Below are 14174 nucleotides of genomic sequence, written 5' to 3'. Positions count from 1 at the left end.
CTGCGCAAAAAAGTGCTGGTACTAAGGTAGCTATAAATTCAGTAAATACCACAGTAGCGCACACAGGCTTTGAAGTTTAATGGTTGAAAAGAATATTACTGCTTTTGAATGCTGCCTAGAACCAACCGAAGAGCGGATGATGGAAGTGAAGGAAAGGCTACCCAATCAGCATGAATGGGGCCTAGAAATTTGGAAATTAGACAAGAAAATCACTGACTTAGAGGACAGAAGTGACAAAGACAATTTATGAATTACAGGATTATCAGAGAAACTCAGATTAGACAATATGATACTTTTCATGGGCCAGCTCCTGCTGAATCTTTTCAACATATCTTTGTACTCCTCACTAAATTTCCAAAGGGCCCATGAAACCAGGTCTCAGTATGACAACAGAGCAGGCATGTCACAACACATCCTAGCATGTTGTTTACAGCACCAACAAGTGAGACAGATTATATAGGCAGCAAGGAAGCATGGGCCATTCCTACTATGAAAATCAGCAAAGATATATAACAGCAAACTTCTCCAATGAGAAGAAAGGCTTGGAGGAAGGAAGGGATTCCTGAACTTCATTCATGACTGGACAAGGGAGAAATTAGGTAAGGCATATTGGAATCAGCGTGATTGTGGATTACTGCGAATGGTAAAACGAGCGAGTATGATGAACCTGAAGACTTGGAGAACTTCTTGGATGCTGTGGGCAAAGCAGGAATAAACAATTGAAACCCAAAGGTGCTACCACACACAGTCAACTCGATGATTGGACTGAAGTGAAACAAGGTGGTTCTGAAGAAAGAGTCAGACTGGAGGGAGTGAAGAGGGAGAGGACAAATGAAACAAATTCTGTTGACACAACAGACATCACACACTGAGGGATCAGTCACAATGGCCGCTAAAAGATGGATTGTGAGGTGCTGTTATGTTATGTTAAGTTGATTTGTATGGCGCAACTTATTACATGAGGGTATCCAGGCACTGGAGCAGGAACGTAGGCAGGGCGAAGCACCTGGTTGAAGAGTCCGGTCTTCTATTTCTTGCAGAAGTTGAGAAGTGAAGGAGCTGACCTGATGTGTTGAGGAAGTTCATTGCACTGCTTAGCAGCGATGAAGGAGAAGGCACGCCCTCCTGACTTGCTTCTGTGGATGCGAGGGACCTGTAAGAGAGGTAGAGTGTAGCTGTCTGGGTGGTTGGTAGAGTTCAAGGCTGTCATTGAGGTATGCTGGTCTGGTGTTATGGAGGGCTCTGTAGGCTTGAATGAGCAGATTGAATTGGCAACGTTTCTGGATGAGGAGTCAGGGAAGTCCAGTGAGGCAAGGAGTCATGTGAGAACTTCTGGGGACGTCAAGGATGAGTCTGGCTGTGGTCTTTTAAATGGTTTGGAGTTTTTGCATGAGCTGGTTGCTGCTGCCGACATACAGCGTAATGCCGTAGTCAAGCCTGCTAGTTATGAGGGCCTGGGTGATCATGCGTCTTGTGTGCATGAGGAGCCATTTGAAGACCTTGCAAATCATTCTGAGAATGAGGCAGAAGGATGCGGCCACAGCATTAACCTGTTTATTCATTGTGAGTTTGTCGTCAAGGATGATGCTGACGTTTCTGGCGTTGTCTGGAAGGGTGGGTGTGGGACCCAGTTTGGATGGCCACTAGGAAGAGTCCCATGGGAAAGCTCTTGTTTCTGAAGATGTGGATCTCCGTTTTGTCCATGTTGAGTTTAAGGCAGTTCTCTCTTATCCAGTTGGGCACGTTGGTCATGCAGGAGTTGAAGTTAAACTTGGTGGTGTTGTTTGTATCGGTGAGCGAGCGGATGAGCTGTGTGATGTTGGCGTAGGAGACAATGTTGATGCTGTGGGCTCTTATGATGCGGCTGAGAGTTCCATGTACACGTTGAAACGGGTTTTGATGAGGGGGGAACCCTGGGGGACTTTGCAGATGAGCTTCTTGGGTCAGAGGTGTATGGGGGAGTCTGACTTGTTGAGGGTGGCAAGAGAGACGATGTTGAAGGCCGCCTAGAGGTCAAGCAGGATGAGAGCTGCGATTTCACCTATGTTTATAATGGATCTGATGTCATCAGGTCCAGCCAGGAGGGCAGGTGTCATACGGTTGTTGCTGCAGAACCTCGATTGGCCGGAGTCAAGGAGGTGGTGCTGTTCTAGATGAGTGGAAAGCTATCTTTTGATCGTTTTGGATGGGAAAGGAATGAGCGAGACGGGTCTGTAATTGCTAAGTTCTTTCAGGGTTCCTGAGTGTTTCTTCAGGAGAGCTATGACTCCTGCATGTTTCCAGCTATCCGGGAAGGTTCTGCTAAGGATGGAGGAGTTGATTGTGGTTGGTGTGGTTGATGCTGGTCAGTATTCTTCCCTGGCTGTAAATGTGGTGAGGGCAGGGATCTGTGGGGGATCCAGATTGGATGGTCAGCATAATCCTGGCAGTGCCTTCTGTGGTCAGTAGTTTCCAGTTTGTTAGATGGTGGGTGCTCTTGGTGGTGGTGGGTGGTTGTGTGATGGTGTCTTCTGCTTGTGGTTAGGGTGCAAAGTTGGAGTAGATATTGAATATTTTGTGGTGGAAGAAGTCAGAGAGGTTGTGGAAGAGGTCTTGTGAGGGGGTAATGGTGTTGGTGGCTGCTGTTGGATTGGTTAACTCTCTGATGATGTTGAAAAGTTCTTTGCTGGAATTAGAGCAGGAGTCTAGTCTTAGTACAACAGCTGTTTTCCGGGATCCTTTGATCTGGGCGTGGTACCTTCTGAGTGTGGATTAGTAGGCAGATCTAATGGTGTTATCTCAACTGGTTCTCCATCTTCTTTCTAGTTCTTTGCAATAGTGCTTGAAGCCTTTTAGGTCTTCCATATACCAGCATGCTTGAGTATGAGTTCTTGTTTGCCTTATTTTCTTTAAGGGAGCCACGGTGTTGGCATAATCTGTGATCCATTTGTTGAATGTGGCTGGGTTATTCTGCTGGCCACCTGTGAGGATAGGCTGGTTGGATCTAAGGTTGTGTGTCCAGTCTGCCTCTGCTATGTTGTTCCAGTTTAGACTAATGTTGATGGTATGCTTCGGTATGCTTGAGTGGGGCACGTTGAAATAGAATTGTACAATGTAAGGTCTGCCCATGTGAGCGGGATGAGGTGGCTGATTTAGATCTTGTTGCTGGCTGTGAAGACTGGGCTGAGGGTACCCCCAGCGATGTGAGTAATGCCTTGGACAAGCTGTAGAAATCCAGTGTTGTCGAGGCTCTCTAGAAAGGGTGGCGGTGATGTGGTCCATTGGATCATCGACATGGAGGTTGAGGTCACCGAGCAGTATGAATTCATTGGATTTGTTGGCGGTGGGAGTGATGAAGTCCTTGAGATTTTTGCTGAATGGAGTGCTTAGTCCTGCAGGTGTGTAGGCGAGGGTGCTTGAGACGGTCGTGACGTGGCTAATTTGTAGTCAGAAGTGCATGTGTTCCATGAAAGCGGTGGGTTCGTCCGTTGGAGTGGTGAAGGTGATGATTTCATTGTGGGGGATGGCGAGACCTCCACCAGGTTTGTAGTGACTGTCTCGTCGGACGATCTTGTAGCCAGAAGTGATGGCCATGGCAATGGCTAGAGTGGATGACGGTTTTAGCAAGGTTTCAGTGAGAAAAAGGATGCCCAGGAAGTGGGTGCCGATGAGGTCCCAGACCTAGGTGGCATGTTAGAGAGATCCGGTATTGAGGAGCATGCCATCAAAGTGGGGTGAGGTGTGAGCAGTGGGTGGTGTAGGTGTGATGCTGCAAGGGAGGCGGCAGTGACAGCATGACACTACCAATGACCATCCCATTGCCTAATGTATATGGACCGAACACTTATGTCACAGGAGATCTTTTCCAAAAACTAAATGCATAGATATTGCTCTCTTGCAAGAGGCACACCTAACAGATTCTGATGCCCTGAAACTGAAATGGGATTGGGTGGGTATTGTGGTAGGCAGTGGAAGGTCTAGAATTCAACTAGAGTCTCAGCATGTAGAGTCCAGACCAACAAAAATATGCTGGCTAGCCATATTTGATCAAGAATCTACCCCATCTATTCTGAGAAAACGGATAGATCAATGTGGAAGATATGTCTTTGCGAAAGTTAAAATGATGGGTATAATTTTGTTGGCAGGCTAATCTAAGCAAACTAGGTCTTTTCACAACACTCTTGCAACTTTTGATTGAATTTGATATCAATAAAATGTTAATAGGTTTGGAACATTGTGTTAGACCCTAAATTAGACCAGACGGGGCCAGTAGATTACCAGTCTAACAATGACAGGCCTGTTTCTATTGATGTCTGTAGTGACTTTTGACTAATGGATATCTAGTATCACCTCAACATCTTCTCATACTCCGACGACACCCAGCTGATCCTCTCCCTCACCAAGGACCCAGCCACCGCCAAATCCAACCTACATGAGGGAATGAAGGCCGTTGCAAAGCCACTAAAACTGAACTCGGATAAGACGGAGGTCCTCATCCTTGGCTCCACCCCCTCTGCATGGGAGGACTCCTGGTGGCCGGCCGCGCTGGGAGCTGCCCCGATACCCACCAACCAAGCATGCAACCAGGGAGTCATCCTGGACTCAACGCTCTCTGTGACCCAGCAAGTCAATACGGTGTCATCCTCCTGCTTCAACACCCTCTGCATGCTCTGCAAGTTATAGAGATGGATCCCCACGGAAACCAGAAGAACGGTCACCCAAGCACTTGTCAGCAGCAGGCTGGACTACGGCAACGCCCTCTACGCAGGAACCACGGCCACACTCCAGAAGAGACTCCAAAGCATACAAAACGCCTCCGCTCGCCTCATCCTCGGACTCCCTCCCCACAGCCACAACACCACCCACCTGAGAGATCTGCATTGGCTCCCAGTCAACAAGAGGATCACCTTCAAGTCCCTCACACATGCTCACAAAGCACTCCACAACGCCGGACCAGCACACCTCACCGAATGACTCTCCTTCTACACCCCGAACCGACAGCTTCGCTCGGCCGACCTCACACTCGCCACCGTCCCACTCATCTGCCGAATGACCACCGGTGGAAGATCTTTCTCCCACCTCACCGCCAAGACATGGAACACCCTCCCCATCCACCTGCACCAGACCCAGGACCTGCTGACCTTCAAGAGTCTCAAGACGTGGCTGTTCGACCAGAAGCAGCTCTCCACCTCCCCTCAGCGCCTTGAGACCCTCACTGGTGAGTAGAGCGCTCTACAAATGTGTGATTGATTGATTGCATCAGTGAGACAAGATATTTACTTTATCCACCCTGTGTGGCATTGAATCGCATATAATTTTCTTTTTCAGAACTCTGATCTTTACCTTGGAGGCAAAGATTGAGGGAGGCTTTGTTGTTCGGTCTACAACATCGTGGCGCATGCAGGCCTCTAAATGTTAAACCCCTTCTGAGAAAGAAAAGTTTTGCTCCCATATTAGACTCTATCAGCTTGAAAAAGGCTCTACAGAAGTCTTGGCACAGACACTATGAGCTGCAGGCAAAGCCATGTGGAGAGGGATGCTAATGAGAAATTCTGTCACAGTATGGTAGGAAGCCCCTATGGAACAACATAAGCTAGAACAATCAATAAAAGGTATGTGACCAGACCCTCTACTCACTCGAGAAAACCATTGAAGTGGAAGTGGCACCCAACACCTTTTTTTAAACCAGAAAACATTTATGTAAAATTGAGTGCTGTCATTATGATCAAAAAGAAAAAGCGGGGAGACTGCTAGACTATCATTTGAACAGTGGGAATCCCAGATGGCCATTTCAGTGATATGTAAGCAGGTTGATCATACCTTAAGAGATAGCATCCTTTTATGAAGGCTTATGTAGCCTGGGTGGAAGACACGGTGACAGCTGAAGAGAATTTCTTAACACCTTCACAGATAATATCAATGTCACCAGAAAGTAGATCACCCCTGGAGGGTGAAATAACCCTAGGCGACTTTCAGGAAGTTAACAAAGAATTAGCTATATAAAAATCTCCAGATAGTGATGGGTCATTAAGAGAGTTTTATAAAAATAGGTTCACCACTATTACCTCCAGTGTTATGAGCAGCCTATAACGAAGTTGAAACTACAGTGACCCTAGGCCATGTCACCAATAAACCTATTATTTCTTTAATTTCCAATAAGGGGTAAAACATCTTTTAATGCAGAAACTACCGGCCGATAGCTTTAATTAATATTGGCATAAAAATATCAACCAAAACTTGTACAACCAAGCTGCAAAAGGTTGTTTAGTCCATCCAGTGAATTATGAATGGAAGCCCTTGCCTTATGTTGCATTGAATGGCGATACCTACTTAGCACCCTTCACAGAGTGCTTCAAGGTGAAGGCTTTAGTTCAATAGTGAAATGGCTGTGTGCAAAGCTGGAAGCCCAGCTCAGTTGTGGAGGCTGTCTCCATACACAGTTTGCAATCAGGAGGGGGTGCGGCAGGGATGCCCCCACTGTCTCCCTTGTTCTTCCTTTTACCACTTGGACCTCTCTCAGTGGTCACATGCAAATCACAGAGATAGTAGGAATCACTATGCCAGTGGGTCAATTGAAGTTTTTTTGTCAGCAGAAAATATTTTACTGACACCAGCAAGGACACATTCTTGCCAGCAATGATCTACTTGATCTGTGAATTTTCCAAGTTTTCCGGATATAAGCTCAAATAGGACAAGAGTGATGCACTACCAATGTCCTATGTAACCATCAAGGCCAGTGTATGCGGATAGGCTCTGAGAACACAAAATGATGTCATAGATTGGGGAATAGCTGTAACTCTCTCTTTTTTTGGGGGTGTGTTTGTACGTGATGAAGATGTCGGTGATACCATGCTACAATTATGTATATGGCATGCTACCCCATTTATAAGACAATGATGCAGGTCTCATTTAGTCCAAAGTCTGCTCTGAGGGTTTTGAATGACTTTAGACCTCCGTTGTCAGATAACCAAGAAAGTGAAACATTTAGGACAATAATATGTTGACCGAAGTCTGAAATCATTCCTACCCTCAGAGTGGAATTCAGACTAAATGATATCTGTGCATAGGAATAAAAGCAATTTACCCATTGCTTGAACGAAATATTGGCACAGGACAAGACACATTATATATGTCACATTTGACAAAGTTTCTCAAAGGCAGGGGGCATTATAAGGAATATTATTTCCCCTTTATGACCCAATAATCCAACATATTTTCTGCTCGCCACAGTGGAAAGCTAAAAAATATATTGGCAGAGACTACGGGGAAGAGACTACTATAAAGATGACTGGTCTGCCTTGCTGAACACGCACAGGTTAGGGACACTCTTATTTCTATCATTTAAAATCTTTAATGATTGGCATTGGTCTCCAATAAAACTACAGAGAGCAAGACTGTGACCATACACCCAAAGTTGGAGATGAAACCAAGAAGGATGTGATAACCTACATAACTCTGGCATTGAGCAATCATACGAGTTTATTGGACAGGCAGACAGACCCATTGAGGGGTACAATTGGATTATGTATACAGTCATGAGCACATATGTCCATTTTGCATGATATGTCTGAGATAATAAGATTGAATAACCACAGTAACAGATGGCTAACTACAGCATTACTAATGGTTAAAATATAAATCTTCAAAGAATGGTGTACTGTGTCTGTGCCAAAACTAGAAGAACGGATGGCAGCAATGTGTTGGATAGCCTCATGTGAGAAGATTTTTACACGATTAACGATCAAATGGATAAATATGAACAAATATGAAACTGGTTATTAGAATCAGGATGGAATAGATCAAAACAGGCTGGACATGGCTAGTCATCATATGTTACTTGTGCAGATTGTTCCCAGGAAGGTAATCCTGTAACTGGTAGTATAAAGCCAATTATGTGAACAAGACATACTGATCCATAGCGATACTAATAACAAAACTGACAGTAGGTATAGTAGATAAGAGCTTGCTTGTTCACAATCAGCTGGCATTATTGAACGAAGGCCTTTATAGAGAATCATTTCCCCCCTGTGACACTTGAGGAGAAGATAGGGAGGTTAATAGAAAGACAGAAGAGAATATTTTGTAAACTTTTGGTATAGTATACAGTATATTAAAGTGTGTCACGTCTACTCGGAGAGAAGCACAATTTAGTGTTGGTTGTATGACTTATTAATGATCGGATAATGTTAAATAGTTTTATTATTTTACTTCCTTTTGTCTTTTTAGGTCGAGCTGACGTTAGCATTCATGCGAAGCATGAATGCTGTCAGCTCGACAACTATTGTGATCACTATTTAGGAGAGTGGACACCAGAATGCTAACGTCAGCTCGACAACTATTGTGATCACTATTTAGGAGAGTGGACACCAAAGTGTTACGAGCTTTTTCAGTCTCGGATTTCACCTCGGGAGCGCGCAGCATTGTCTGCAGTGGCAGTGTCAGTTTCGCTTTTTTATTACTTTCGTTTTTCCCGAGGCTGGCTGAGGCTGGCTTGGAATGAACAGGCTTGCCCCCGCGCATGCGCAGAGTAACTCACAGCCCTTGCTTTTACAGACGCAGGCAGGCAGCCCCCACCCCTCTGCATGCACGCACGCACGCACGCACGCACACACAGGCGAGCGCATGCACACGCAGGCACACACATACAGGCACACAGACACTCGCTCACACACACACCCCCCCCTCCCCCACAGTCACACACACGCACGCACACACACATACATACAAAGCCCGCCCGCCCGCCCGCACTCGCGCGCGCACATGCTATTCCCCCGCCCCCCTCGCCGCTCCCCCGTTCGGCAACGCACTCACCGGCTTCCTTCGTGCGGCGGCTCTCCTCAGCTGCAGGGCCCGGCAGCAGGACTCTTCTTCCCTCCTTCGGCACCGGGGCGCAGGGTAGGCTCCTGCCTGCTCCGGTGCTCCAAACACGGCGGCTCCGTCCAATCGCGGCTCTTCCGTGAGAGGCGGGGTAGGCTCCCGCCCCCCTACTTCCTGTTTCCTGTTGTCGCGCCGGCCTGCCTGACTTCCTGGTCGCAGGCCGGCAGAGTGACGGCGGTGATTGCGGTATGTATTTAGTTAGTTATTTATGCATTTTTATATAGCGCGGACTTTACCCGAAGGCGGTATTTATTTATTTATTTTTTTGGGATGCTGCCTGCTGTCCCGCACCACCTCCTGCTGCATTTCCTGCTAGTCGGCGCCCGTTGCCATTGACAATTCTTTTGCATGTCCTATGTGAAAGCTGCAGTATTTGTCTTTGGCCAGTATTTGACACTTACTGAACACTGTTTTTGCGTCAAGAATCCACTTGATAACATTGCACACGTGTTTTGTATTTTAAATTTGCTCCTCGCAAACAGCATGCACGCATTTAAAACTAGTTCTTTATGTTTTTCCTTCTGTATTTCTTGCTCTCGTTTCCTCGCTCCCTCCTACAAACTTAAGTATCGGCCCTTGCACTGAGTTCTTCCTTTCTCCACCTCCCTCTGTGCCCCACCAGGTCATTATTTACCACATTGCAATATACTTTTTCATCGCAGTTTCAAAACTTTTTAGCTCTTGCTCCTAATGCAGCTGTCGAGTGACCTTTTGTAGTCAACGTAAAAAACAGATTTCATAACAACTGTTGAAAGGGGCTTAGGCGTCACCCACATACATGTTGGTTGCCTTGAGTAGCAGGACATTGTTGCTTATGGTCTCAAGCCAGTGATCTTGGCTGTGTGCCGGATCTGTTTATGTAAAGTTATGTTGAAGGCAGTAGGCCTGAGATATTTGTTGTGAAAATGTTTGTTTTTTCCCAAGATTTTCATACGCGTAAATTCTTGTGGCCTAGTGGACGTTGGTAAACCACTGTCATTCTGGTTCTGTACAGTAAGCAAAGCAGGTTAAGGTGCAAACTTTTCGATTTTCAAGGGGAGAGGATGTAGCCTTATGGTTAGAGCAATGCAATAGGTCTTGCATTATTAAAGTTTGAGCTAATGGCATTGTAAATGACAATGCCTTTTATTCATTTGCATTGGTGCGTAAACAAGCACTTTGTACTTCTAGTCCATGCTTATGAGAAGCAAGGCTGGCAGTCTCTTTTACTGCCAGCCTTGCTCATCTTAAGGAAGGACTATATGTTCAAAGTGCGTGTTTATGCACCGATTGCAGGTTTTAAAAACAAATGAATAAAAGGCATTGTCATTTACAATGCCAATAGCTCAAACTTTAATAATGCGAGACATATTGCATTGTAAATGCTTGTTTTCATGTTGTTATTATAACATGAGATTAGACCACATTGCAGTAGAGCGGATCTCTACTTTCTGAATGTCAATAAAAAAGACTGTTCAAAATTAAAAAAATGACAAAATCACAATTTGTTTCAAATGTTTTTGTACAGCTTGAATCAAGCTGGGTTGAGCTGGAATGCCGCGACTGTGAGATGAATCTGTCGAAAAGGATGGTTTCTGTTCTTGATCTCATTAAAAGTGTGTGTGTCTGTCCAAAAGCAGGAACAATCTGTGTCCTTTGTTGTTTTTTGAGGATTTGGCATGTAGAAGCATAAGAAGAAGGGAGGGTACTGATAGAATGGACACAGTCCTTCCTGATGGGGAAAAAGTCAACAAGTGAGTTTCTGCAAAGCTGCTTCATGACTCAAGCCCTTGAGAAGAGGTGTTCCATAATGCTCAGCCCTTTTGCTACGACTTCCCACCATTTGCATGCATATGTTGTTGGATGTAATTGTTTCAGAAGTATGTTTGTTGATATGCAAATTCACATCTAACATCTAACTAAAAACAACCAAGAGCAGAACGCCACGATCTGAAAATGCCAAAGACACATCTAATTCTAGAATAAAGTGAATTTTCTATGATAAGTGGTTCCAAAATAAAGATTATATTAGGGGGTCATACAAAAGAGGCATCCTTACCGTTTGATCGATCAATAGAGTGGGGTACCTCCTGTAACACAGCTCATTGTAACAAAGCTCATTACTTGTTTTGGCTGATAGCTTTACTTCAGCTAATACATTGCAACAGAGTTAAAGAAAATAGTCCTTTTTATATCATGATGCTTAGAAGAGTCTTCAGTGCACCAGCTGAACCACAGAATTGGACATGCAAGAGCAGTTCCACAGTCACACTTAGACACTTAGACTATGGTGGTTCAAATAAGGACATTCGGAAACTCCAGAGAATTCAGCACAAAACTGCTGGGGTCTGAATACATCTAACAAAATAAGACCATTCAACTGCAGCAATGATAGAACTCCAATGGCTCCCAGCCAACCAAAGGATTACATTCAAAGTTCTGCCTAATGTCTTGAAATCATTCCAGGAAAAGTGCCTTAGTACTTTATAAAAGCGATATCCCATAATACTTGTGTACAAAATCTGAGTACACCAAGGGCTAAACACATCATTACCCTAAATGGGGAATGTACAACACACATGAAGATGTTCGCTTGTTTTTGCTCTCCGTCATTACTGCCTCTATTGGAATTCTGGAAAAAGGTAAATGAGTTCATAAAGGAAAACTCTATGGCTGTAGTTGCGTCTGGCCACGGGAAGAACTAATTCCTCTCTAGGAAAGATATCCTTGGAACAAATAGTAGGGCTGTAACTTTTACCATCTCCTTTTGGGATTTGATTTCATAGGCAAATCGAGAGGACTAGAGTAAGGTAACAGGTGCCAAACCTGTCTAAGAATACACAGTGTTCTGGTGAGACCTCAGCCTTAGACTCAAGAGTGGGTAGCCATTGAGTACTACATACACTAAAGGGATATAGAAGGCACTCCTAGCGATTCCTGTGGAAAGAGGCTGTCACAACAGACAAGCAGCAATGTTTTCAGGAACATTGGTGACATAAGACCATAGACGTCTGAGAGGTGACAAAGGGCAGTTTATAATTATATGTCACGGTTTCTTTAGGCATCAAGAATGAAAGACAGGAGAAACTGAAATAAAGTTTTAAAAACATTCCCAAGCAATTAATTCTCTAATATATTGGACACTCACTTCAGAAATGTCTCTAGGTGATCCCAATAAGAGAAGCAAACCGAACGTGTATGGAGACAAAGGTATTTGTATGAAACCACAATTTATTCAAGTGGGGAATCCAGGATTCAAACACAGATACAACGAGATCGCTGCTTCCATTACACAATGTCGTTTGAATCTGGTAACAAGGAGGCACTCCAACTGCAAAATGTAATTTTGCCTGGAGAGCCAAAAAGCCTTATTCCGTTCCAGAGGTGTCCTGATGCAGCAGTCTGCAACATCACCCCTAGACAATATATACTTCACTCTTCCCATTGTCGTCCCAATTATTTCACTAGTAAAGTCAGACGGGTGAACACATTGACTTCTGTGTGTTTGTGATAAAGGGGACGTGGCAAGGTCTGTACACATTATTCTTTAGGGCACAATACAACACCCTGAGGGATACGATACTGCCTCTCCTGATACAATGTTTTGTATTTAATCTCTTCGAGATAATACCATTCTAGGGTACCTAAGCAGTGCATAATCTTCCTGAAACAGCAAGTCCATCAAAGGAACAGGCAGAGGTTTATTTACTCCACAAACTTCTTTAGGAGTAATAATAGACAGTTGAAAAGGTTATGTGGGCACTATGAAAAAATACAATATAAATGGGAAACACATCTGGGCATAAGCCTGTTTACACTAGTCAGTATGTGCTAAATTCTACTAAGTTAAAGAGTCAAATAATGAATTTGCTCAGTTGTTACGGAGTCCTCTGAGTCTCTGACAAATACACTTTGAGCGATTCAGAATGTAATTAAATAGGTGGACTGATTTGAAAATAGTCATAATAGACATGTACATGCATACACTTTACATTTATGTTAAAAATCAACACATATTGTAAATGACTTGAATAAATCAGTAGTGAGTATTCGTTTTAATCTCAATTGAAGATGTACTCACTTTCTTGCCAGGTATAGCTCCTGGACATCAGCAGATCTTTTATAGGCGCACTTCTTTAGCTGCTCTTCAATACCTTGCTACCGTGCAAAGAAACAACACTTTAGTTCAAAATGCACGTCCCTGATCGACAATCTTACTTACAACTTGTATAGCAGCAACAGTGTTAAAATGTACCCATTTGATGTTTTAGGTGCCCTTGTCAGCACCACTCTGTAACCACATCTGCGTTCTGGGCAGCATACAAGCCCCCCACCCACCCCCACCTGCAACTTCAATCTACGCTCAGATGCCTCTGAACCTCCCAACTTTTCCAAAAACTGATCTCTCCAAAACAAAGAATGCCAACCTGCAACCATGGGAGACATGATGTAATTGTGGTCAGGTTGCTCGCATTGCTCAAAATGTTCTCCGTGTTCCTCCCCACAACCTGATCCAGATTTCTGTAGCTTCTACACTTCAGTTAAGGGGTGAATTAATACCAATGCTACAACAAGCCCTAATCCTTCTTACAGTAGACCCCATCAAAATCCTCATCCGATCCAGTTATGGAGTTCCTATGTTTGTCAGGTGACCACCAATAAAACAAGCTGTGGGCGAAGCCAATAGGTCTCCTCTATGCAAGAGCTATTGGCTTTGCCAATATGTTTCAGCCATATTGTACACCAGCATGGCTGCTGTTCAGTATGGCTAAAAGTTAGTGGGGTAAAGGAGAGTGGCATGGAGTGGAGTGTCATAAACTGGAGTAGAGTGGAGTGTTATGGAGTGGCATTGAGTGGTATGAAGTGATGTGGAGTGGTGTAGAGTGGGGTAGAGTAGAGTTAGGTATTGTGGAGAGGAGTGAAGTGGAGTGACATAGAATGGAGTGGCGTAGAGGAGAGTGTTGAGTGCCATAGAGTGGTATGGCATGGAGTGGAGTAAAGATTAGTATAGTAGAATAGAGTGTCTAAGTGGAGTAGAGTGGAGTAGCATAGAGTGTTCTGGAGTAGTATAGAGCATAGTGGAGAGGCATACAGGTTGTTGCATAGAGTGCTATAGAGTAGAGCGGGGTAGAGTGAATTAGATTGTCTTAGAATGGAGTAGAGGGTTGTAGAGTCAAGCGGCATAAAGTGTCATAGAGTGGAGAAGCATGTAGCGGAGATAGTGGAGTGGTGTGTTGTAGAATACAGTGGAGTAAAGTGGTATGGAGGGAGTTGTATAGAGTATCGTAGAGTGGAGTAGTGTCATAGAATGGCATAGAGTGGAGTAGAGAGTCAGAGTG

The 14174-nt window shown here is 44.4% G+C and overlaps 1 protein-coding gene across 2 annotated transcripts in view; it reads right to left on the bottom strand.

Annotated features, from left to right (window-relative positions):
- The window catches only part of LRRC72 (leucine rich repeat containing 72), a 109078-nt gene that overhangs the window by 70215 nt on the left and 24689 nt on the right, over nt 1-14174 (bottom strand). For both annotated transcript variants that reach the window (XM_086940005.1, XM_086940006.1), the window contains one exon: nt 12917-12993. In XM_086940005.1, the coding sequence (XP_086796131.1) occupies nt 12917-12993 (77 nt within the window). The remainder of the gene's footprint in view (nt 1-12916; nt 12994-14174) is intronic.

This window comes from Lissotriton vulgaris, chromosome 10 (assembly GCF_964263255.1).
Source record: "Lissotriton vulgaris chromosome 10, aLisVul1.2, whole genome shotgun sequence".
In the NCBI taxonomy this organism is placed as follows: Eukaryota; Metazoa; Chordata; class Amphibia; order Caudata; family Salamandridae; genus Lissotriton; species Lissotriton vulgaris.
Note: the sequence above shows the minus strand (reverse complement) of the source record. Positions and strands in the feature narration are given on the sequence as shown.